A 25,042-nucleotide genomic window follows, 5' to 3' on the forward strand; every position below is an offset into this window, starting at 1 on the left:
CAGTGACATCAGTCAGGACCCTCACACACTGCTGGGAAGACTGCAAGTGCTTCCAGGAACACAGCTAGTTGGCCTGTGTCACTAACAGGAAACTAGCCCAAGGAATAAAGAATAAGCCATATGTCAAAAAAGAGGGTCATAGCACAGCTTGACCTGTCAGGAAAAAAAAAAAGAAAAGGAAGGGATGTCTCATCAAGTCAGAGTAAACAAGGATTTTTGATATAGAAATATACTCCTTACTATACAAATCCTAAAATAGCTTTCATCCTCTCTTAAAATGAAACTGATAGTCTTATATCTATTATAGAAATTGAAAATCTTCCAACAAAAAAAATTCCAGGATAGCGAATTCATTGGTGAACTCTACCAAACATTTAAGAAATAATACCAATTCTCACAAACAGTTCTAAGAAATAAAAGAGGAAGAAATACTTCCCACCTCACTTTATGAGGCTAGCAATTACCCTGATACCAAAGACATCGTAAGAAAAAACAGACAGATATCTCTCTTCTGAAGAGACATAAAAATCCTCAAAAAAATAAAAAAGTTAAATTTAGCAACATATATAAAGAATAATACATGGTCAAGTGGGGTTTCTCATGGAAATGCAAAGCTGATCCAATGTTAAAAAATCTATCATTGTAACCATATCAACAGAAGAAAAACCATATGATTATCTTAATAGATATATAAAAATAATTTGACAAAATTAAACATCCATTTATAGATAAAACTCTCAGCAAACTAAGAATAGAAGGGAACTTCCTTAACCTTATAGAGGATGTCTACAAAAAAACCCTACAGCTAGCATCATACTTAATGTGAAAGACTGAATATATTCCTGCTAAGATCTGGAATAAGACAAGGATGTCTGCTTTCAACACTGCTACTCAAAATTATACTTCCTAGCCAGTGTAATAAGACAAGAAAAAAATTGCAAAACACTGATGGAAGCCATTTTTTAAAAAACTAAATGAAGATGGCAATTCCCTGGAAGTCCAATGGTTAGGACTCAGTGCTTTCACTGCTGTGGGCCTGGGTTTGATCCCTGGTTGCGGAACCAAGATCCCACATGCCACTCAGTGTGGCCAGAAAAAAAAAAAAAAAAAAAACTTAAGTGAAGGGTGACTTTCAGATTTACAGCTCTACAGCCTGTCCTCCATTGCTATAGGAAGGTCCTGCCTTATAATATGGCTCTTCTGTGAAGCCACATCTCCTTTGACACTCAAAAACCTAATCTGGTTCAAAAGAGCTTCTATTGCCAGACCTCAGTTCTCTTCAAAGGCTGCTTATAAACTACTCTCCACTGTCACCAAGGGACACAGTCCTTGCTTCCTAAGATGATGCACTGTGACTCCCCTGGACATTTTTCCCACCTTTTCTCTCTGCTTCCTCAAGAACACTCAAGCGCTGTTCAGTCCTGGCCCCGTTTATAGTCTTAGGGTGGAGTCTTCTCCTTCTGGGACTGAATATTTGGAGATTTCTGAGACTGGCCAGCAAACTCATGATTTCCAGGCTAGTTGTGTCTTAGGGGGCCTTTACAGCTAATTTGGAATTTGAGTTTTCTGTATTTCTTAGTTCTGTTGAAAAAGTACTTATGGGTCCCTACCCCCCACCTCTTTATTTCTCCAAAAAGTTTCCAGTAGTGGAAAAATCGGAACTATGGTGCTACTATGCATCTATTGGTCCCCAAAGATCCCACCTCTCTTTTGAACCCACTCGAATCAAGCTTCCCTCCACCACAGCTCCCCTGAAACTGTTCATGTCAGGGTCACCAATCCACGTCCACGCTGCAAACCCAAAGGCCAATTCTCAGTCCTTTTCTAATCTGTTGGGTCAGCAACATTTGACATAACTGACCGCTACTTCCTCTTGGAAACACTTCCCTTGCTTGGCTTCAGGGACACCACATTCTCCCACTTTTCCCGTCTACCTCACTTGCTGCTACTCCTCAGAATCCTTTGCTGGTTCTTTCCTCCCCAAAAGCTAAATGTTAAGAGTTCTCCAGTGTCCTCTCCCTATACTCATTCCCTGGCTAATCTCATGCAGTCTCACGGCTCTAAACACACATCTATATGTTAAAAACTCTCAAAATAATATCTCCAGTCTGGTCTTTTCCACTGAACTCCCCATTTGTATATCTGACTGTCTACCCCACATTTTCACTTATATGTCTAATAAGGAACTCAAATTAATTTGTGAAAGAACTGATATTCACCCATACATAGGCTCCTTATAAGGTCTTACCTACCTCAGTAAATGACAATTCTACCCTAAGTTAGTTAGTCCAAAAACCCTGAGGTTACACTTGACTCCTTTCTCATACCTCACAACCAACCTGTCAATAAATCCCATCAGTTCTTCCTTCAAAATAAATCCAGATTCTGACCACTTATCATTACCTCAACTGCTCCATCCTGGTCCAAGCCACCATTAGCCATCACCAAGATTAATACTGGAATGCTGAATACAGCCTTCCCTTCATTTCTGGTAATATTTTTGCTCCTCCTCTCCAGCCTCCTAAATGGTCTCCTTCCAGCCTGTACCGCTGTACAGACTATTTTCCACCCAGCAGCCAAAATGACTTGTAAAACATATGTCAGATCACATCATTCACTTGCTCAATGTCCTCCAATGGCCTTCCAACTCACTCTAAATCCAAGCAGAGTCCTACAGGGCTAGACTGCTAGGATTTGCATCTCAGCATTACTATTAAGAATCTGTACAACCTCAGGCAGGTGGTTTAATCTTTTTACATCTCAGTTTCCTCATCTATAAAATGTGTCTACCTCCTGAGCATGTAATGAGGATTTACAGACATTAACTCAATACTTAAGAAGTAACACACAGTAGGGTTCGACAAAGGTGAGCTGGCTGTTATTATTTTGTAGCCTAGCTCAACTCGTGAATTCATGAAAAGTCAAATGCAGAGCATGACTCCCAAGACAATGAAATGTGAACCTGACTTGGTTTTACTTGGTGAAGACTTTTGTTGGAAAAAGGAAAAAAAAAAAGACCTCTGTATGTGGTATCAAATGTCCTCCTTATAAATGGGCACAAGTGAGCTCCAAAGGGGCAAGTCTTTGAGAAATTGAAAAAGAAATAAATATACATAGCCTGTCCACAAGAATGTCGTACTTTTCTGGGGTTCTGACTATACTCCCATCTCTATAAAACCCATTCACACTCATTACTTTCCTGTTCTTTATATTTTTTTCTCCTCCATATCTTTGGTTCTCGCTTTGTTTCTCTACCTGAACTTTCCTTTTCAGCCCTACCTGAGATAAAGCCTTCACCAACCCCTCATCTAGAAGTAACTCTTCCTTCTTCTATATTCCACAGCAGTCAGGATCTTTCTTATACTTTATAATTTATAAACTGCCTATTCTATGGTTAGATAAGATTCTAGTTTTTTCTTTTTCTTAAACTTTGCATTCCCAACAATACCAAGTACTGTAAATACCATCTGAATGGAATAGGGTTGTATGAAACAATCAGCATCATTCACAAAGACCACAGGCGAGCAGAAGTGTCCTCACATTTTAGAAAAGCAGTTTAAGACAGAAGGATATGGACAGGGAAAAAAAGTCTAAGGAATATTCCTTAGGTTATCTGGGAGGAACAGCTATTATATGTGAACATCCCAAAGCAGACATGTCTCCCTGACTTCATGTAATCCTCCCTCTACAAACAAACTAAAAGCTAGGGTTTAATATGATATCTATTACATGTGGAATCTAAAATACGGTACAAATGAGCCTATCTACAAAACAGAAACAGACTCATAGACAGAGAGAAAAATATGGTTTAAAAAATAGTAAGAATGGGAAATCTTAGAAGCAAGGGAAAGCAGGAATGTTCAAGACAGGAAATCAGAGAGAGGCCTGGAAGGAGGGGGCTGCTAGCAGACCCGGGCACCACATGAGACTGGGCTCTAGAGACTGTTAAAAACCGGCCAGTAACAGGTTCCTTTGGTGTCAGCAGTTCTAAGGATTCCAGAAACTTCAGCAGGGATCGACTGGGCTGAGCAACAGGGCAGGGCCTGCAGGAGTATAATCTCCCTTCTGACTATGAGGCCCTCAAAAAGCTGAATAAAGTTTACCTTGATTCAAGCAGGCCTATCTGCCCCCAACCCCATGCATGAAGGTGCCCCATACAAACACCCTATTCACATCCTCTGCCTTAACTGCCAATGCCTGAAATTCCTTTAAACGAGGAGAGAAAACATGTTCAATCCACATTCAAAGGAAAAATGACAAAAATGCAACGGTCTGGCTAAGATAATACTGAGCTTAAATAAGTTTCAGTTAATCACCCTACCAAGGGGGACCCCTTTGGAGGAGGAGGGAGGAACTAATGGTTTATTGAGGCCGACTAAGTGTTCTACTGTCCACAGACAGTACGTGGGTTTAAATCAATTTCCAATGTCATAATCTATATACATTTATTGAATGACTTAAGAAACAAACCTAAGTAGATCTTCTATCGGCCCTTCCCGTGTTCACAGAGGGAGAAGCTAAAAGTAAAAAGAGCATCAGATCACCATCACCCAGGGATAAAAATCATAGAAGAGAAAAAAGGAAAAGAGCTGAGGACATAGTAGCGGAGAAACTATACATTTCCACACTAACTCAAATCATGTTTACTCTCCCATGAAAAAAGAAAAATGAGAAGCAATACAGACCAGTGGTTAAAATTACTGGAGCCAGACTGGGTTTAAATCCTAGCTTTGCCACTTACTAGTTATGTGACACTGGGTAAAGGACTTCACTTCTCTGTGCCTCAGTATCTTCATCCCTAAAATGGGTAACTACACCTATTTCATTGGGTTATTGTGAGAATCAAATGAGTTAATATAAGTAAAGTGCTTAGAACAGTACCATAGTAAAGGCAATTTAAATATTAACTGCAATTTGTAATACTATGATTATTATTCTTACTATGATCTGAGATATCTGGCCTGAATCTGTTAACTCAGGAAGTCCTATCATTATACAGAAGTACCCTGTTCTCAGCAGACTCACTAATGGGAGTATTTCTATAAACAAGGGACATCAGCAGAGAAGAGGTTTGTTAGTACAGAAAACTCCTGATTACCTGGGGAATAATTAAATAGATGTTAGGTACCAGACTCCTCATTCCTCTGCTAGTTTTTTCTGGTTATTAAGTTATTCTTTTTTCATAATGTGAGGGGTGAGAGGAGGTGTCAAAAGTGAGACAAGGTTTCTGATGGTGACGACCTCCTCATGAGAACATGCCTCTCGCAAAGGTTCTCCTTCATCCCTCTCCAGAAGAGGAGAAGAGGAAACACAAGAAGAAGTGCCTGGTGCAGAGCCCCAATTCCTATGTGAAATGCCCAAGATGCTATAAAATCACCACCGTCTTTAGCCATGCACAAATAGTAGTTTTGTGTGTTGGCTGCTCTAGCGCCCTCTGCCAGCCTACAGGAGGAAAAGCAAGGCTTACAGAAGGGTGCTCCTTCAGATGGAAGCAGCACTAAAAGCCCCCGGAATCAAGATGAATGGGAAAACATCCCAATAAACACATTTTGGATACGTCCAAAAAAAAAGAGACAAATGGGATTTCCCTAGTGGCACAGTGGTTAAGAATCCGCCTGCCAACGCAGAGGACATGGGTTCAATCCCTGGTCCGGGAAGATCCCACATGCAGCAGAGCAACTAAGTCCGGGCACCACAGCTACTGAGCCTGCACTCTAGAGCACACGAGCCACAACTACCGAGCCCACGTGCTGCAACTACTGAAGCCCGCGCACCTAGAGCCCATGCTCCTCAACAAGAGAAGCCACGGCAATGAGAAGCGCACGCACCACAACGAAGAGTAGCCCCTGCAGGCCACAACTAGAGAAAGCCCATGCACAGCAAAAATAAAATAAATACATTTATTAAAAAAAAATAATGAGGGCTTTCCTGGTGGCACAGTGGTTGAGAGTCCTCCTGCCGATGCAGGGGACACGGGTTCGTGTCCCGGTCCGGGAAGATCCCACATGCCGCGGAGCGGCTGGGCCCGTGAGCCATGGCCGCTGAGCCTGCGTGTCCGGAGCCTGTGCTCCGCAACGGGAGAGGCCACAGCAGTGAGAGGCCCGCCTACCGCAAAAAAAAAAAAAAAAAAGAGAGACAAAGCATAAACTATTGCATTCTGATCATGCTGCCAGTTCAAATGACTTGGCTGGTGGAGAATACGGCAACACTAGCTTAGATAAAACTTTCAGGTACACTCCATGCCTTATACAACAAGGGACTGAGACCAAGAGGAACTTGGAACAAGCATTCACAATAAAATCCTATGATCTCACAATTTACAACTTAGAGGAGAGTTTGCTACACTGAGGTGTGTATGGTGAACATCAGACAAGCTTCACTTTCCTAAATCAAAGTTTGGGCTTTGGTTTTTAGGAAAAGCTATTTAGAAATAGGACCACAGAGAATACATCTCAGACAACATGAAAACAAGAAAAAGGAAATTTTTCTAATACAGGAAGAAATGGATGAAGAAATGGAAAATTAATTGGCGGCAGGAGAGGCACGCTTTCAATTTTATTTTATAGAGACTATATAGTGTGTTTACTCTGATAGGTTGTCTCTCACAGATACTTGCTCTTATTGATTCACAAAGAAAAAAAAAAATTGGGGACCTCTGAACACTTAAGACTGATTTTTGAGAGGTATTCTACTTACCAAGAAGAAAGAAGACGTAAACACAGTGAACACACACTATTTATCAGGCAGAAGCAAGGCATTTTATACCCATTATCTCAGTTCATGCTCATAATAACCCTGTGAATACATACGAGAAAAGCGAAGCAAAGAGAAACAAGTAAATTGCTCCAAAGTAACACTACCTAGAAATGAGGGAATAAACTCAGGACTGTTTTGATCCGAAGCTCATGGATGCTCTGTGCACTTCACTTACTGCCTAAGGCATGACAGACAGATCTTTGAATATCCACTTGCCTGAATGTTAATGTCTGCCCACAGAAGTAAGTGGGAGCACTGGAGTAGAGAACACCGGACGATTCAGCATCGTTCCGAAGTGCTATGTTTCTTCGGCTGCTCAGACTGTACCCCTCAAAGCCAGCTGTCCACTCTTTTTAAAAAGCAAAGATATTGTAAATTGTTAGAATCTTTTGGGGGATATCTTCAACACAGGCACATTAAATAAAACTTGCAAGTGGAAGACGCTACTTAGGGTTCATGGGCAAGTTCAATGAAAGGAAAAATTCAGTGACAGGGTGTCACGGTCAATCCTACAAATCACAAGAAAGATTTTAGTCTCTTCCTACACATTTTTGGCAAGGAAGATCAAATAAGTGTTATCTCTTACCTAATAAAACCACGTTTGAGCTTATTCCAACCTGATTAAGAAGTAATTAACCAAGTCTAAATCTTTTTTTTTTTTCTAAATCTTTAAAAAAAGTTATATAGGAGAGGTCAATTTTGGATTGTAAGACTTCTAAGAAAAAGCCTCTATCAAGATATACATTGAAGTTTTGGGTCAAATATTGCAGTCTTCTAATGCAATATTTAAACTCTACGGTTTTAGGGATGCTCATAATCCTGCCTGGCACTATTTGGGGACACTCTGAAGATAAGAACGAATGAAAATTTCTCAAAATTCACATGAAGTAATTTGAGCAGGAAGTAAGAGACATATTCCATGTGATTCTCCATCAATTCAGGGTTTATCCTTAGGAAAAAGGGTTGTCAGTGTGCTGCCTTTAGCACAGGATACGTGTACTCATACACAATTAAGCTTCAGGAGTGAGAAGGCAACAGCATACCATGAGGCACCAGCGTGGAATGACCTATCTGGGGGACACTCCAAGGACTCCACTCCTGTCGGCCGTCTCCTCGGGCGCAGACTCTGAACTGATAATCAACATTGGGGTCTATGTGCAATACTATGAATTCCGTTTCAGAGCCTACATACACATCCTCAAAATGACTGGAAGTACATTTACGGAACTGGAGCCTGTAATCTTGGGCGGTAAAGTCGTCATCCACCTGAGGAGAAAGGCTTTACGTTAGGTAAAAGTCAGAGAATAACTTCTCTCAGCATCACTACTTAGGAACTTTGAATGGGGGCATTTGGGGCCAAGCATACAGGCCCACATGCTGAATACAGGTTCTTCTCAGGAAGGTCAGAGGAAACGTGCCATTATTATTTCTCTTGTTTTCCTTATTGAACCATGCATTTTATAACCCCAATCTGATATGAAAAAAATGTGCTTCCTCTGAAGCAATGGCATGACTTCTAAACAATTAATGCCAAAGATAAGACATTCAAAATTCAAAGACAAGTATCCCAAAACTACATTATTCATATAACCAAGAGAGAGCTAATATCTGAAATATATAAAGGACTCCTTAAAATTAATAGAAGATAGGGCTTCCCTGGTGGCACAGTGGTTAAGAATCCACATGCCGATGCAGGGGACATGGGTTCATGCCCCGGTCCGGGAAGATCCCACATGCCGCGGAGCGGCTGGGCCCGTGAGCCATGGCCGCTGAGCCCGTGCGTCCAGAGCCTGTGCTCTGCAATGGGAGAGGCCACAACAGTGAGAGGCCCACATACCGCAAAAAAACAAAAAACAAAAAAAACAGAAAATAGTTCCCAGAAGCTGACCACCCACCTCTGAATGATGTTATCTGTCAACAGCCAAGACATCATGACTCATCTGGACATGGTTTTTATCTAAAATATGGTAATTCACATGCATAATATGATTTAATACACAAAATTCTTGGCAATGCTAAAAGTGTGAAAAAACCATACTTTAAAACTTTATTTCAGAGGTATTAGTTCAGTGTTGAACAGAAAAATATCCAACACCCAATATTCACTATCACCTTCTGACTTTTCTAATTCTGAACGATCTTCAAGTCACCAAGAGTTAAGTTTGGGAAATAGGTGATGGGAAACAACATTTCGATTCAGAGATTTTACAAAGTACCTTCGAAACTGTTTATCCCAACTGGAAGAGCTACCTCAGTTCAAGTTCCCTGTGACCTTAGTTGTAAAGCAAAGGGCACTTTTGTTCATGAAGAGAATATTCAAAGGCAACTAATAAAACAAAATCGTAAAGGCCCCCAAATCTCAAATCCATAATGCTGAAGCCATTTCTGCAATCCGGAATTACGTACCTTACACCATCGTACAATGATGCCTCCTGGTTTCTCTATCAATTCTTCTATCTGCACTGGTGGGCGAGACGCTACCGTTCCATGTTTGAAAATATGGTCTTTCACTATGTTAAGAATTGAGTCATCCAACTGAGCAGATAAGCAAGGCACATCAACCAGTAAAGGCACCTCTGGTAAGCTGAGGAAACAAAGCTCATGTGTTTATAAGGCTTTTAACTGAGAGTTAAAAATACAAGGGAGTATAGCCTTGAAAAACTGCAAATCACTATGCTGTACACCTGAAACGTATACAACGCTGTAAATCAACTATATCTCAATTTTTTAAAAAATAACAAGGAATATTTTATTTATTTATTTTTGGCCGCGCTGCACAGCTTGTGGGATCTTAGTTCTCAGACCAGGGATCAAACCCAGGCCCTCAGCAGTGAAGGCGTGGAGTCCTAACCGCTGGACCGCCACGCAATTCCCCAACAAAAAATACTGTAGATCAGTCACATACTGTTAACAGTGCAGAAGCCCCCAGTAAATAATGCTACTGGCAGTGGGGGTTTTGCAAGACATTACATTAAAATTCTCTTCCCAAATAAATAAAAGGAACGAGAGAAAATGGGTAGGATCACAACTGTCAAGTTTATAGCAAAAGATCTGGTTTACTGAGCTAGGACGCAGGTTTGTTTGTTTTAATGGAAGTGTACTTGACTTAGAACGTTGTGTTAGTTTCTGCTGTACAGCAAAGTGACTCAGTTATACATGTATACATTCTTTTCATATTCTTTTCCATTATGGTTTATCACAGGATATTGAATATAGTTCCCTGTGCTAGACAGTAGGCCTTCGTTGTTTGAGCTATGACTTTGTTCAGATTTTTTTTAATTAACAATTCTCTTACACATTAGGATTGTAGAAAATCGGTAGTAATTCTATACCAGAGATTACAATCACAACTATTTCATACTAGTAATACTGGTAATGGGCAGTGAAAACTTGAGAAATACATTTTCTATATCCCTGAATCCGAATTTTTAACAGGCAAAAAGAAAAAAAGAAAAGCGGACAGCTTAAGCCCAAGAGACACTAACTCTTTTACCTGTCCAACTGGATGTGTGAGGCCTTTTTGGTAAAGCTCCACAGTTTTTCATTCTGTTCTCCTACACCACCCAGAATGGCGATCTCACCTACAATCAGGAATAAGAGAACTAGTACAGGGAAAAATGGTCACATTATAAACTAATCAACACAACCCGTGTCTAAGTGGGTCTCTGGTTCTCTTGAAAACAATTCTTAAGTGATGTCACAAATTCCCCAAAAGTAAACATAGAAACTATTTTAGGGACTTCCCTGGTGGCGCAGTGGTTAAGAATCCGCCTGCCAATGCAGGGGACACGGGTTCAAGCCCCTGCCCGGGAAGATCCCTCATGCCGTGGAGCAACTAAGCCTGTGCGCCACAACTACTGAGCCTGCATGCCACAACTACTGTGCCCGCACGCCTAGAGCCCGTGCTCCGCAACAAAGAGAAGCCACCGCAATGAGAGGCCTGCGCACCACAACGAACAGTAGCCCCCACTTGTCGCAACTAGAGAAAGCCCACGCGCAGCAATGAAGACCCAATGCAGCCAAAAATAAACAAATAAATAAATAAGAAACTATTTTAGAAACGACTTTAAGGTTAAACGCAAGAGGAAGGGCGTACACAATGACAACATTCTGCCAGAGACGAAAGATTCTGCTCTACAAATGGAAACTTGGTTTGTCAACCAATTTTATGCAAGGCGTAAGTCCCAGGGACCTCGTCCCATCTCCCCTACAGAATCTTTATCAACTCCAATAGGAGTCAGTGCAAATATTATCCTGACACAAGCAATAGGGTGAAGGGTCATATAAAGGAAATATTATATAAAGTCATAAGAAAATGATCAATATCTCTGTCCTTCCACAGCCCTAAAGAACACTACTAGAACTGTTTTCCTGGAGTTACTCAAGTGAGACCATATGACATGACCTTCCCCCCTTACCAAAAGGAAAACAGACACACTGAACACTGCCTCAAAATCCTAAAAATTTCATAAATAAGTTTTTAATCCCTCGGGAAGGGAGGGGAGGAAAAAGTTTGAAATTTAAAACATTTCTGAAGTATTAAAAAAAAAAATCAGATGCTGCAACAAGCATGTATGTGCCTCAAAGGATTTATTTTCTAAAATAAAAACATTGGTCAAGCCTCGTGGTGATTGGTATACACTCCTGACCTGTGCTGAACTGCTGCTGAGTTTGTTTCCAAATGCTAAGCGCCCAGGGAAAGACATTCTGAAGTCCTGCTAAAAATAATTTTCTCAAAGGCACTGTTATTGTCAGTGGCAAATAAACACTTCTCCTTGAAGATAAGACAAAAATGTAATTAGTGTGTAAAGATAACATTAGTACTAGATTCTAAGTGGGACCAAAATGGGGACTAACTTCCAGCTGGAGTGACAGAGCTGGGAGCCAGCCACACACACTTTTCATCCTATGCCACTCACAGCACTCATCAAAGAACCAATGGTATTCAGTCTCCTTCCCTGGATCCTTTTTCCTCAACGCCCCTTTAAATACTGACGTCCCGGGCTTCCCTGGTGGCGCAGTGGTTGGGAACCTGCCTGCCAATGCAGGGGACACAGGTTCAAGCCCTGGTCTGGGAAGATCCCACATGCCGCAGAGCAACTAAGTCCATGAGCCACAACTACTGAGCCTGTGCTCTAGAGCCTGAGAGCCACAACTACTGAGTCTGCGTGCCACAACTACTGAAGCCCACGCACTCAGAGCCCATGTTCCACAACAAGAGCAGCCAGTGCAATGAGAAGCCCATGCACTGAAAGGAACAGCAGCCCCTGCTGCACACAACTAAAGAAAGCCGCATGCAGCAACGAAGACCCAATGCAGCTAAAAATAAATAAATTAAAAAAAAAAAAAAAATACTGACATCCCTCAGTCCCACCTTCTGTAGCCTCCTCTTCTCATATTGTACACTATCTCTTGATGATTTTACTTATTCCCATGGATTCAGAGGTGACATACACACCATTCACTGCCACATTGACATCTCAAGGTATGATCTCTCTCCTAAGCATCACACCCACATTCCCAACTCCTGGCATCTCTGGCACCTTGAACTAACATACCCCAAACCAACTGTCTAACTACCCACCCTCCCCCTTCATGTTCTGTGTCAGTCAACGGCACAATTCACCGGTCATCTAAAATCACGCTGGGTCATCCTAAATTCTTCTCTTTCTCCTCCATCCTATAACCAGGCAATCACCAATAATCAACACTTATGGCTCAGTAAGATCACCATTAATTCTATCTCCAAAATATCTTTTTTTTAATTTTATATATTCATTCATTCATTCATTTTTGGCTTTGTTGCTGCACGTGGGCTTTCTCTAGCTGAGGTGAATGAGGGGCTACTCTTCATTGCAGCGCACAGGCTTCTCACTGCGGTGGCTTCTCTTGTTGCAGAGCATGGGTTCTAGGTGCATGGGCTTCAGAAGCTGTGGTGCGTGGGCTCTGTAGTTGTGGCTCATGGGCTCTGGAGCGCAGGCTCAGTAGTTGTGGCGCACGGGCTTCATTGCTCTGCGGCATGTGGGATCTTCCCGGACCAGGGATGGAACCCATGTCCCCTGCAGTGGCAGGCAGATTCTTAACCACTGCGCCACCAGGGAAGTCCCTCCGAAAAATCTTAAAACCAGCTCTGCTTCATCTTCACCTGTCACCATCTCCATCGCTGCCTATCTGACTGCTGCCACAACTTCCTCATCGGTCACTTTTACTTCCTTACAACCTCTAACACAGTCTCCAAACTGTGGGCAGTGTCGTTTTTAAAAAATGCAAATCTGACTGTGTAACTCTGCTGCCTAAACTACTGCATTCAATATCTCCCAGACATGCCATTCACTTCACTCTTGACGTTACTTCTGCTTCCAATCGTGCTGTGACCTCCTTTTCTTCCTTTGTCTGCTTGATGAATTTCTTCAAGCCTCAGTGGAACTCCTCCTATAGAAAGCCATCCTACACTCTTCCAGAGGCAAGCGTTTCCCCTTCTGTGCTCCCGTGAGGTCTTAGATCTCTCTCATCGTGTGTGCTTCTCTCACTGGGCTGTGAAACCCAAAGGGCAGAACTTATTACCTTTTTATTTAATGTACCTGACAAAGACCTACAGGAGGGAAGGAGGCGAGGTAGGTAGATGTGGAGACAGGAAGGCAGCAAGGCAAGAACCGAGCATGCTTTAACCAAAATAACTGACTAAAGTTAGGGATATAACCAGTGTAATTTCAGGAGTAAACACCAATCCTACTCGTTAATCTCTAAAAAGAATGATGGCATTAAATCCTACAGACCATTGACACTCCGAAAAATATGTGAACAGACTCAAAATGACCATAAAATCACTGTGTTAACAGAACCATGAGAAAAATCCTTATTTTGTAAATGATTATAAGTTACTCATTTTGTAAATGATTATAATTTACTCCTTATTTTGTAAATGATTATAATTAGTACATTAATTGCATTTATCCTAGGATACCTCACTGTACAGCTGTCATCCTATATCACAAACTGTCCCAAGGTACGAACAGCCTAAGCACCCCACAGATGGCAGGAAGCCTGTTGGAACCCTGAGATACCAGCAGTGTCAATCTGAATGTGCTGCGTTTAACGGGCTCCCTGGACTCCCCACCTTCTTTTTCTTCTTTTTTCCTTTTTTTTTTTTTTTTTGTTGCGGTACGCGGGCCTCTCACTGACGCGGCCTCTCCCGCTGCGGAGCACAGGCTCCGGATGCACAGGCTCAGCGGCCACGGCTCACGGGCCCAGCCGCTCTGCGGCATGTGGGATCCTCCCGGACCGGGGCACGAACCCGTGTCCCCTACATCGGCAGGCGGACTCTCAACCACTGCGCCACCAGGGAAGCCCTCCCCACCTTCTTGGACTAAGTCCGCTGCAGTGTTAACTCCGTGCTCTATCAGCTTCTGGCAGTCATCTAGTGGTTTAATGGTCTCCTGTTCAATGGTGTCCACCTCTTGCAAAAGGGTCACCAATCGCTCATCCAGGAGCTTCCCAAGGGTTCCTTTCAAATCGTTAAAATGCTGTTTGAGGACATCTCTCGTCTGGGATGCACTCTCTTTGATCTGAAAATAAATGACATAAAAACTCAGAATCAGAATCTCTAGAAGAGGCTAATCCACAGGCATCACCCCTAATAATCTCAAGGCACTACGCAACCATCACCTTTCATTCAATGATAAACCAAATGTGATTCATTTGTGCAAACTTGCAGAATTCCATAGAGTTGGCCTTCAGGTGAGACAGAATGGTCCCATCATTCACAACTATGTCAATCTGGCTAAGTTAAACACATCATGCCTCAATTCCCTTATTTGTCAAATGAGTATAACAATGCTCGCTTCATGGAGTTGCTGCAAGGATTAAATAAAAATAGTCTATGTACTGCACTTGGTAAAATAACGGGCACACTTGTTCTCAATAAGTAAATGTTAGAAATAAATATTATCTGCACAAAGTAGTTCTTAGAAATAATACGTTTCAGTACCAAAAAAAAATTAAATTAAGAGATTAAAATTCATTTTACTGAAAAGCAATATAAAGAAACGGTAGATTAAAAAACCACAATACAGGAACTTCCCTGGTGGCGCAGGGGTTAGGAATCTGCCTGCCAAAGCAGGGGATACAGGTTCGAGCCCTGGTCCGGGAAGATCCCACATGCTCCGGAGCAACTAAGCCCGTGCGCCACAACTAGTGAGCCTGCGCCCTAGAGCCCATGAGCCACAACTTCTGAGCCCACATACCACAGCTACTTAAGCCCGCGCGCCTAGAGCCCGTGCTCTGCAACTAGAGAAGCCACTGCGATAAGAAGCCTGTGCACCGCAACGAAGACAGAACACAGCCAAATAAATAAATAAATTTATATTAAAAAAAGGAAGAATAGCTATTTAAAAAACACAATACAAAAAAAAATCACTTCATGGACAACATGCCCTCATTATGGTAAAAGAAAACTAAGAATTTATTCACAATCCAAAAGGTTCAGAGGAGGCAGAAGACAGATGTTCAGGAAAAACACACCTTCTGGGACAATGACTTCATCCTTTTTCAGTCATGGTCCTCTTTGCGAATCTCAATGAGAGGTTTATGAACCTTCTTCCCAGAAAAATGAATAAACCCTACCCAAAAGACATTTATTGAATTTCAGAGATTGCAAATTCCCTCAGATCCCAACCATGGCTCACTTCAGAGCAGTAATTCTGAAACTTGCTTTGCAGAAGAATCACGTATCATACAATTGCATCCTGTTATAGTTTAGATGGCAGGGCTCCATCCCAGAACCAGCTTGGAGAAGGGGCTGGGGGAGCGTATGGGCAGAGTTCTTTTTCACAAGCACACCTGTGACTCTGCAGCCCACACTCCGAGAGACACTACCCTAGGTCCACAGAGCCCATATTAAGAACTGCTGTTCCAGAAGATATAACAGGAAAATCTTTACATCTCACAGATATTCTGATAACAAGTCAGTTGTCTATATAGACACCGGATTTTTTTTTTAAGAATACAGATAAGACACAGTTCACTTTTTCTCACTTAACAGGAAAATTCTAACTATAAGCCAAACATTCAGTTGCATTAAAGCAAACTCATACTTTACTTTGCAGATATTATATTAGCTTCCTAAGATATGTTATGTTTACTACCCTAACCCTTTGCTAACTTGATCTTAGCAAGAGCATTTGACATCCAAGAAAAATACACCAAGAAAAGAACATATCAAAATATGGATAAAGTACAATATTTCAACAGTTAATAGAGAAATTTAGAAAACTTTCTATTCTCTAACACTAAAATTAAAAACAATACAAAACTGTTGTCCAGAAATGTTCACAACCATGTAAAAACAAAAGATGCCCACGTCTAAGGACTACAAAGAAACACAGGAAAAAAAAAAAATGGTTTGATTGGCTGGGGTGAGGAGATCACAGAAACAATTTATTTCCCCTTTTGACATTAATGTAAGTTATGATGGTATATGTGCGGTAAGTGAAAGAATTTCTTAAATCATAAAGAAAAAGAGAAATCCTAATTCAAGTTTAATTGTTAACTAATCTCTGTAAAGTTACTAGAGAACTTCTAAACCCAAGACGAAGTTTAAAAAAAATCAGGGGGCGGGTATATTCAAAATCTCCTTGATTTGGTGCATCACTAACTGTGGGATCCTTGAGAATCAGGCCCTAACATACATAGCACCTAGCAAATAAATGTTCAATGAAATTAAGTTAATCGTGTATGTTTTTAAGACCTTTTAAAAAGAACCAGGAAAACAATGCCTTATGATTTTGATATATCTCACCTGGAATATTGTTAGAAATGCAAAATCTCAGGTCCCACCCAGAATTATTGGATCACAAGCTGCATTGGTAACGAGATCCCCAGGCGATTCATACCGGCCTTACAGATACCAGAGTAAATGAAGACAATGTGTTGGCGCACCCTCACCACCGGGAGGAAATTCTGCAGTAGAGCGCTGTACCAGTGAGGTCCTATCTCCCTCTTCAGCGGACACCGCACACACAGGAAGTGCATTAGTTAGGTAAAGTCAATTTCCTCTTTAGGAAGAATTCAAAAGCTCCTTCAACTGCTGCAGAGCTCCACTACGTTTTGTTTTTGTTTCAGAACCTCAGAAAAAAAGGAAGTGTGTGAGCACAAAGCAGTGAGAGGGCCAGCGAAGGGAGAATCCATTTCCAAATCCACCTCCCGCAATTTCATTATAAATTTGACTCCTTTTTGTTCATAGGTTCCCGACCACTGCTGTTCCAAACTTGACACTACCTTGGCATCATTTTCTTCTCCCTGAAACAGTTCATAATTCAAAGCCACAGCCACCTTTAATTGAATCATGTAACTAATCAAGTTCATTCGCTTGGCTTTTAATAAAACTAATTTTAAAATGCAAACTTTGCTGCTGAGTGAATTTCTTCATATTTGAGGTGGTACCATGGTCCAGTGTGCTCACTGTTATAGCTCACTCAATCTTCCCAACAACACTGAGAGGTAGGTCTGTATTGTCTATGTTGAAGAAAGTAAAGCTCAAGGAAGTCAAATAACTTCCCCACGGCTTCCCAGTGCCAGAAACAGTGTGACTCCAAGGACCATGGTCTGTCCACTACACCAAGCTGGTTAGTGCTTACAGACCCCATTTTAAAGCATTCCCATAAACCGGTAAATTATGTATTGGATGAAGACATTTCCTGCTGCAATGTGTATTTCTTGTCCTTGCATAAAGAATCATGTGGTAGATTCCACATATGTGTCAGCATATGGTATCTGTCTTTCTCTTTCTGACTTACTTCACTCTGTATGACAGATTCTAGGACCATCCACCTCACTACAAATAACTCAATTTCATTTCTTTTCATGGCTAAGTAATATTCCATTGGATATATGTGCCACATCTTCTTTATCCATTCATCTGTTGATGGACACTTAGGTTGCTTCCATGTCCTGGCTATTGTAAATAGTGCTGCAGTGAACACTGGGGTGCATGTCTTTCTGAATTACGAATTTTCTCAGGGTATATGCCCAGTAGTGGGACTGCTGGGTCATATGGTAGTTCTATTTTTATTTTTTTAAGGAACCTCCATACTGCTCTCCATAGTGGCTGTATCAGTTTACATTCTCACCAACAGTACAAGGGAGGGAGATGCAAGAGGGAGGGAATATGGGGATATATGTATACATATAGCTGATACACTTTGTTATACAGCAGAAACTAACACAACATTGTAAAGCAATTATACTCCAATAAAGATGTTAAAAAAAAATGTGGTAGACAACCACTCAGGGCAAAACAACTGTGATGGTTTGTAACAAAGTAAATTTAAGAAAAATACAAATGATACACAACTCAAGGTCTCAGAAGGGAAACTGTAATATACATTGTTTATGTTGATTAACAATATTCAGAACGAATTTTCTACTAAAACCTCTCCTGTAACAGACCATTAAATCTTATTTACAAAGTTTCCACTGCAGGTGACTCTAATTCCAAAGCAACTGTATTTTTAAAGTTTTAACATGAGGATAAGTTCTCAAAATGCCAAAAAGTCATCAAGATTATACATCAATACTAAGCCATGCAAAAGCCTAGAAAATATATACTTCACAGCCCTCCAAGACAACAGTGACTGATATTTTCTAGAGTTTAGCTACTAAAATGTCATAAAACCTACCTAGAATCTGATTTAAGACACCTCTGGTCTTAAGTGGCAATATACAGTTGCTCTATCTATAACACAACATAACGTGTGTGTTTCAGGAAATTAAGTAACTGGAATCTCCTCTACCTCCTCTGAAACATACATTTTCATGACTTTATAGAAGAAAAGAATTTTTATCCTCCAAGGGCAATCTAAGAATTTATTTTCCCAATTGTTTTGCTTACAGGAAACTAACTAAAACTATTTTAAAATTAGAGACTGTCTTTACACACTATTAGCTAACAAGAACATAGGGATCAAAAATAAAAGACAAAGATAAAAAATAGTCAACTGAAATTGAAGAAGCTAACGAAAATGTTTCTTCTCAGTTCATATGAAATGTACTGCATTAGCTATGTGTCTTCACATTGACACCAAGATATTAGTCATTAAAAATAAAATGGCAATAATAACAATACAACAGCAGCTCCCACCTACTGAACACCTACTGTGTACCAGGAACTTATACCCATGGTCTCATTTAAATTCTACCACAACCCGATGAAAAGCTAGTCAAGTGGCAGGAAATCTGAGCTGTCTGCTTCGTGTATGGACTCATATGTGCTGCTACATTTCCTTCTTGTCTCTTACAGTTAGGCTTTCTGTTTTTTTAAAAAATATTCATTTATTTATTTGGTTGCACTGGGTCTTAGTTGCGGTATGCAGGATCTAGTTCCCTGACCAGGGATCAAACCCGGGCCCCTGCATTGGCAGCATGGAGTCTTAACCACTGCACTACCAAGGAAGTCCCTACAGTTATGTTTTTTTAAAACATGCTTATTAAAACTTTCAAAAAGAAAATCTTGATTATATTACTTGGTAGTCTGTTACATTAATGGCCCCAATGAACCAGGAACCATGCCTTGTGGTACTCATATCCTCATGCAGACCTCTCCCCTGGACAGGAGGCTGGGCTGGTGACTAGCAACGCAGTCACATGTGCATCGTTATAGAGTGGAACTGAGCTGTGCCAGCTCCAGGCCTCAGCCTTAAGACTACCTGGCAACTTCTACTTCTGCACTGAAAGGATTCCTGAGCCACTGTGTAAGAAGCACGGCTATTGGGGCTTCCCTGGTGGCACAGTGGTTAAGAATCTGCCTGCCAATGCAGGGGACATGGGTTCAAGCCCTGGTCCAGGAAGATCCCACATGCGTGGAGCAACAAAGCCCGTGCACCACAAGTACTGAGCCTGTGCTCTAGAGCCCGCGAGCCACAACTCCTGAAGCCCGTGTGCCTAGAGCCCATGCTCCACAATGAGAGAAGCCACCACAATGAGAAGCCCGCGCACCGCAATGAAGAGTAGCTCCCACTCAACACAACTAGAGAAAGCCCGCGCGCAGCAACAAAGACCCAACGCAGCCAAAAATAAATTAATTAATCTAAAAAAAGAAAAAAGAAGAAGAAGCATGGCTATCTTTCTTGAGAGAACAAGTGGAAGGGGGAGGAGAGTGAGAGGGGTGGGAGGAAGAGTGTGGGAGGGAGAGAGCTTGGCATCCAGGCTCAGCCATGCCAGCATTCCAACTGAGTCCTGCTACTACTTAAGGCTCCACACAGGTAAGTAAACGTTCTATCTTGAACATTCCAGCCTCAGCTGCCATCTGACTGCAATTACATGAGAGCTGCCAGCAAACTCAGAACTGCCCAACTGAGCCCTGGTTAATCCCCCGAACACTAAGCAAATGGTTGCCTTTTAAGCCATTATGCTTTGGCATAGTTTATTATGTAGTGACAAATAACCAAATCATGATAAAACAAATGTTTAATTCTTGCTTATCTGCATTAGTGAATAGGGTGCCTATCATCAAGACTACGAACAATCTAAAAAGAATGTCTGCAAAATCACACCCGCAACATTCATAAAGGCATTCATTCTATATTTATTGAGGTCTAGTGCCAGGAACTGGGGTTATAAAGATGAATAGGCATGATCCTGACCTCAAGAAACCATCATTCTAGTAAAGGAGACAGTTGCATGCACATGTAACTATAGTAAAAGGTATTAAGTCCTTATGTAAGTGAGACAGCCACAAACGGCCATCAGAGCTCAAAAAGGTCATTCTGCTGGGAAAGAGAGTAGGAGACATTTAAAGAATAAGTTACCAGTTGGAGAAGTAGGGGAGGTCACCTTGAATAATAATAATATTTGGTGGCATTATTTCTATGGCTAATATTTATTAAGCAGTTCATATGTCCCAGGCATCGTGCTAAACGTTTTATATACATTTCTCATTTTAATTCCCACACTGGCCAAGTAAAGTAGGTACTATCCTTATCTACATTGTACAGATAGAGAAGTGAGGCGTCAGGAAAGTTAAGTTTCTCAAGGTCTCACACCTAATAGGGGCAAATGCAAAAAAAGTAAAATAACTGCAAATATGAATGATTCATGGATACCCCTCAAAAATAAAAGCCTGTCCCAGGAATTCCCTGGTGGTCCAGTAGTTAGGACTCGGCGCTTTCACTGCCAGGGCCCAGGGGCCCGGGTTCGATCCCTGGTTGGGGAACTAAGATCCCACAAGTCATGCAGTGCGGCCAAAAAAATTAAAAAATAAAAATTAAAAAAAGTCTGTTCTACATTTGTTTGGCTTTAGATCACAAATTAGCCATATCATTTACCAGTTCTTCTGGTAAATAATAAGAACAGTTCTTCTCTATCAAATTTAAATTTACATTACACTCTATATTGAAAAAAACAATTCTACACAGAGAGAAACTGGGTTCCTCTGTGACACTCACACTTTTTGAGGTTAACGTTATAGATTCTGAGTGCTTGTTTAAATTCTCATTTATATCCTACATTTCAAGTGAGGTTTGGACTCAACAAGCGGCTTTCAGAGTGTCGTGTTTAAAGACAATTTGTGAAAAGACTTAAAAAAGGATGACTGAAAAGCCAATGTAAATATGTGGCTTTTGCACACAAATATATGTGCAGCTTTTTTTTTTTCCCTTGGTAGTTGATTATTTAGTGTTGCTTCTAGAGCTTTGCTTCCAGTATTTTGGCATATTTGAGTCAATACATTTTCAGCCTACCACCAACAAATGCTCCGTAAGTACCTATGTAGACTATTCACCTCTGCATTAACAATTAGACTGTACGTGGGGAATTTTTCATAATGCTTATGATATAATGCTAACCAAAAGAAAACAACAAATATAAAGTTGCATATACAACAGTCTTTCAATTTGGCAAAATAATAGGTCTAGAAGGATACACCAAAATGTTAACAGTGGTTGTCTGTAAGGAGTAGAATTATGGGTGATTTTCAGATTATTTCATCTGTTCTTGGTTTTCCCCAGCTCCAGATTTAACCTTTTCTTAGGACACTATAATAGGGGCATTTTAAGTACTACTGCAGTAACAGATTATTTTCAAACAGATTTTTTGGACTGTTTTGAAAACGGGTAACAGAAGGGGAAGTGGGAGATAAAAGAAGCAATAACAGCTTTCTTTTCTTTGCTGAGCTACTAAGACTTCCTGCCCTGGTTTTCTGAAATAACTTTTTTCCCCCCACTGAGTTCTCTATCTGTTCCAGTCTTTAGTATGCTACGTGCTTTCAAATCCTGTGAGAATAATGATCTATGGAGAACCTGGTATTGTACATTAGGAATATCAAAGTTCCTAATAAGATCTTCAAAAAATTATCTGAAATCAACTATTAAAAAATTGAAAACAAAATACTATGAGAGGGCTTCCCTGGTGACGCAGTGGTTGAGAATCCACCTGCCAAGGCAGAGGACACAGGTTCGAGCCCTGGTCTGAGAAGATCCCACATGCTGCGGAGCAACTAAGCCCATGCTCCACAACTACCGAGCCTGCGCTCTAGAGCCTGTGAGCCACAACTACTGAGGCCTGCGTGCCTAGAGCCCGTGCTCCGCAATAAGAGAACCACTGCAATGAGAAACCCGGGCACCGCAATGAAGGGTAGCCCCCGCTCGCTCCAACTAGAAAAAGCCCAGGTGCAGCAACGAAGACTCAACGCAGCCAAAAATAAAAATAAATAAATTTTTAAAAAATACTATGAGAGACAAATTGTCACAATACAGATGTTAAGACACGCTAGGACAAGTGCTGGCTTGAGATCGTCAATTATTCACTTGTCTGTCACTGCATAATTATCTAAACCCATGCTATTTCAAACAGCGTTTTAATCTTGAGGATAAACCACAGCAGTTTACAACAACACACCTACGGTTCAGGATAAACTACAGAAATCGGTAGAGAGCTGATGAAGAGTTAATGGTATCCTCTAAGGCACTGTGCCTCTATTTTTAACGTGCATACACATCACACCTGATGATGATTCACCAGGTCTAGGGGGGACCTGATTCCTGCATTCTTCACAAGCTCTCAGGTCAGGATGACCCTGCTGCGGTCGTGGACCACACTTGTAGTAGCAACGATCAAAGGGACACCACTGCCCAGAGCTGGGCAGGGTCCTCACCAGTGTCTTAATTAGGCACCAGGATCTGGCCCTTTACTCTGAAAGAGCAGAGACTTGCTCTTGTCAACGCCCCTAAAGACACTGAATCACACTAATTAAAGGCACATGAAGGCCAACAGTTCATTTCAGAGTAAATTATAACTGGACACAGACTAGAATATTGGGATTTCTCACTGTTGGCACCTCCAGTACCTCAAACTAATCCCCCTTTGATAACGTACAAACGTGGAGTTTCTGGACCTGCAAGGCTTAAAGACTAGGTCCTGGACAGTGGCAACGTCATCAAACTAGTGTCACTCTTTGAGGCATATCTGACTGGCCAGCTGACACACTACGTGACATCCTGATCAGCTATCTCTACTTACAACAAGCAGGAAAGTCAACCTGTAGAAATCAACAAGGGATGAACAACACAATGGAACTGAAATCTAAAAATGAATACACAAGAATTTAGATTTTTCCTATTTGTTTTGTTTTTAGGTGGAACAGTCTAATGACTAGCCACCAAAGGAAAGAGTAAATCTGTGAGAGCAATGCTCTGTTTCCCTACCCACAGTATTTCTAGGACCTAGAAGTATCTCTGACCCACAGAACGCACCCAGTGCATATTTACTGAGTAAATGAGCAAATGAGTATTTAAGGAGGGTTGAAGTTAATTTCTTTGGTATTTACATCTTAATACCAAGGATTCCAGGGAGCTATACAGAACTATTCTTAATGATTTCAACATCAGTTACTCCAGGCTGACTGTAAAGATTATCTGATTTCCTGAAGACAACGAACATCTCTCTAGTCTTTAACGTATTCAAACAGTAAGAGTTACAGACTACCCTTCATTCCTACACAGAACTTCCTTTTCTCTGAAGACAGAGGGTAGGGCTTAAACTTAACCACAAGAAGAGAAACTGCTACACGCTGCCAGTTGTTTTTCACACTAAAAGATTTTCACACTAAAAAACTCTTGTTCCTTCTAAATTTTCGTAGCCATGATTTCCTAACGGGAGGCAAATTTCATGAGAGATGTTTAAAGGGTAAGAAACAAAAGCAAAGATAAAAAGTATGCCAAGAGTTCTTGAAAAGGTTAAACAAAGAGTTACCACACGACCCAGCAATTCCGAAGTACTAAAAGAACTGAAAACATGTCTACACGAAAACTTGTACATGAATGTTCACACCAAGATTATTCATAAGAGCCAAAAAGTGAAAATAACCCAAATATCTATCAGTTGATGAATGGACAAATAAAATGTGGCATATCCACACAACAAATATTATGCAGCCACAGAAAGGACTAAAGTACAGCTACATGCTACCTCATGGATGAACCTTGAAAACATTATGCCTAAGTCAAAGAAGCGAGCCACAAGGGGCCACAGACAGTATGGTTCCATTTATATGACACGTCCAAAATTGGCAACTCCAAATAGAGACAGTAGTTTAGTGGTTATCAGGGGCTGGAAGAGTGACAGCTAACAGGTACGGGATTTCTTTTTGGGGTGATGAAAATGTTCTGGAATTAGTGGTGACGGCTGCACAACTTTGCAAATACACTAAAACTGCTGAATTGTACATTTTAAGGTAAGAATTTTATGGTATGTAAATTACATATCAATTTTTTTTAAATCCTATGCCAAAAGGAAACAAAATCGGCAAGTAAAAAATATACACAAAGGGAGCATCTTTCCTCTGCTCTCTCATCCTTCCTTGATACAAAATCTTTGACTGAAAAGCCATATATTTTATGTAGTTAATCTGAAAATGACTGGAACCCTAAAAATATCCTAACCACTAAACAAAAGCAGCTGCTTATTTTGATAACATTTTTGTAACACTGACCTTCCTTAAAATGCAAGTTGACAGAGGACTTATTCTACAAACCCAAACACGTACAACCCACCAGAATTAGCTTTGAGGAAGAATTAAAGCTTTTAGAACTAGAAGCTGTTGTAACTGGCACCGGCACAAAACACATTTCAGTTCACAACAGTATGACATTACTCAGTCTAGTCCGAAGGCAATGTCATTAAGAACCTAAGCTAATGGATGTTCTCTTAGTGTCTTCTGTTTCAAGCACAAGACAATCGTCCCCAAAAACAAAACAAAACCCCATACCAAACTCCACTAAGTTATAGGAAAGTATGT

General features: G+C 40.9%; 2 protein-coding genes across 4 annotated transcripts in view; one reads left to right on the plus strand and one right to left on the minus strand.

Moving 5' to 3' along the window:
- Window positions 1–25,042, minus strand: part of CRLF3 (cytokine receptor like factor 3) — a 37,266-nt gene that overhangs the window by 10,372 nt on the left and 1,852 nt on the right. The window contains exons 1-6 of one of the 3 annotated variants that reach the window (XM_032617250.1): window positions 16,699–17,614; window positions 14,114–14,321; window positions 10,250–10,337; window positions 9,163–9,340; window positions 7,800–8,022; window positions 6,973–7,105 (exon numbers count right to left, since the gene is read on the minus strand). In XM_032617250.1, the coding sequence (XP_032473141.1) occupies window positions 6,973–7,105; window positions 7,800–8,022; window positions 9,163–9,340; window positions 10,250–10,337; window positions 14,114–14,321; window positions 16,699–16,785 (917 nt within the window). In that variant the 5' untranslated portion in view covers window positions 16,786–17,614. Of the gene's footprint in view, window positions 1–6,972; window positions 7,106–7,799; window positions 8,023–9,162; window positions 9,341–10,249; window positions 10,338–14,113; window positions 14,322–16,692; window positions 17,615–25,042 lie in introns of those variants that run through there. The other 2 variants (XM_032617249.1, XM_032617248.1) reach the window with 2 other exon arrangements.
- Window positions 95–5,678, plus strand: LOC116746041 (40S ribosomal protein S27-like). Its single transcript, XM_032617251.1, has one exon. It carries the CDS (start codon window positions 5,256–5,258, stop codon window positions 5,499–5,501), a length of 246 nt encoding a protein of 81 aa, XP_032473142.1. The 5' UTR covers window positions 95–5,255; the 3' UTR covers window positions 5,502–5,678.

The sequence above is a fragment of the Phocoena sinus genome, chromosome 20 (assembly GCF_008692025.1).
Source record: "Phocoena sinus isolate mPhoSin1 chromosome 20, mPhoSin1.pri, whole genome shotgun sequence".
NCBI lineage: Eukaryota > Metazoa > Chordata > Mammalia > Artiodactyla > Phocoenidae > Phocoena > Phocoena sinus.

What these genes read in the sequence shown, in the direction of transcription:
- LOC116746041 (XM_032617251.1), top strand. Translation starts at nt 5,256, where the DNA reads ATGCCTCTCGCAAAGGTTCTCCTTCATCCCTCTCCAGAAGAGGAGAAG.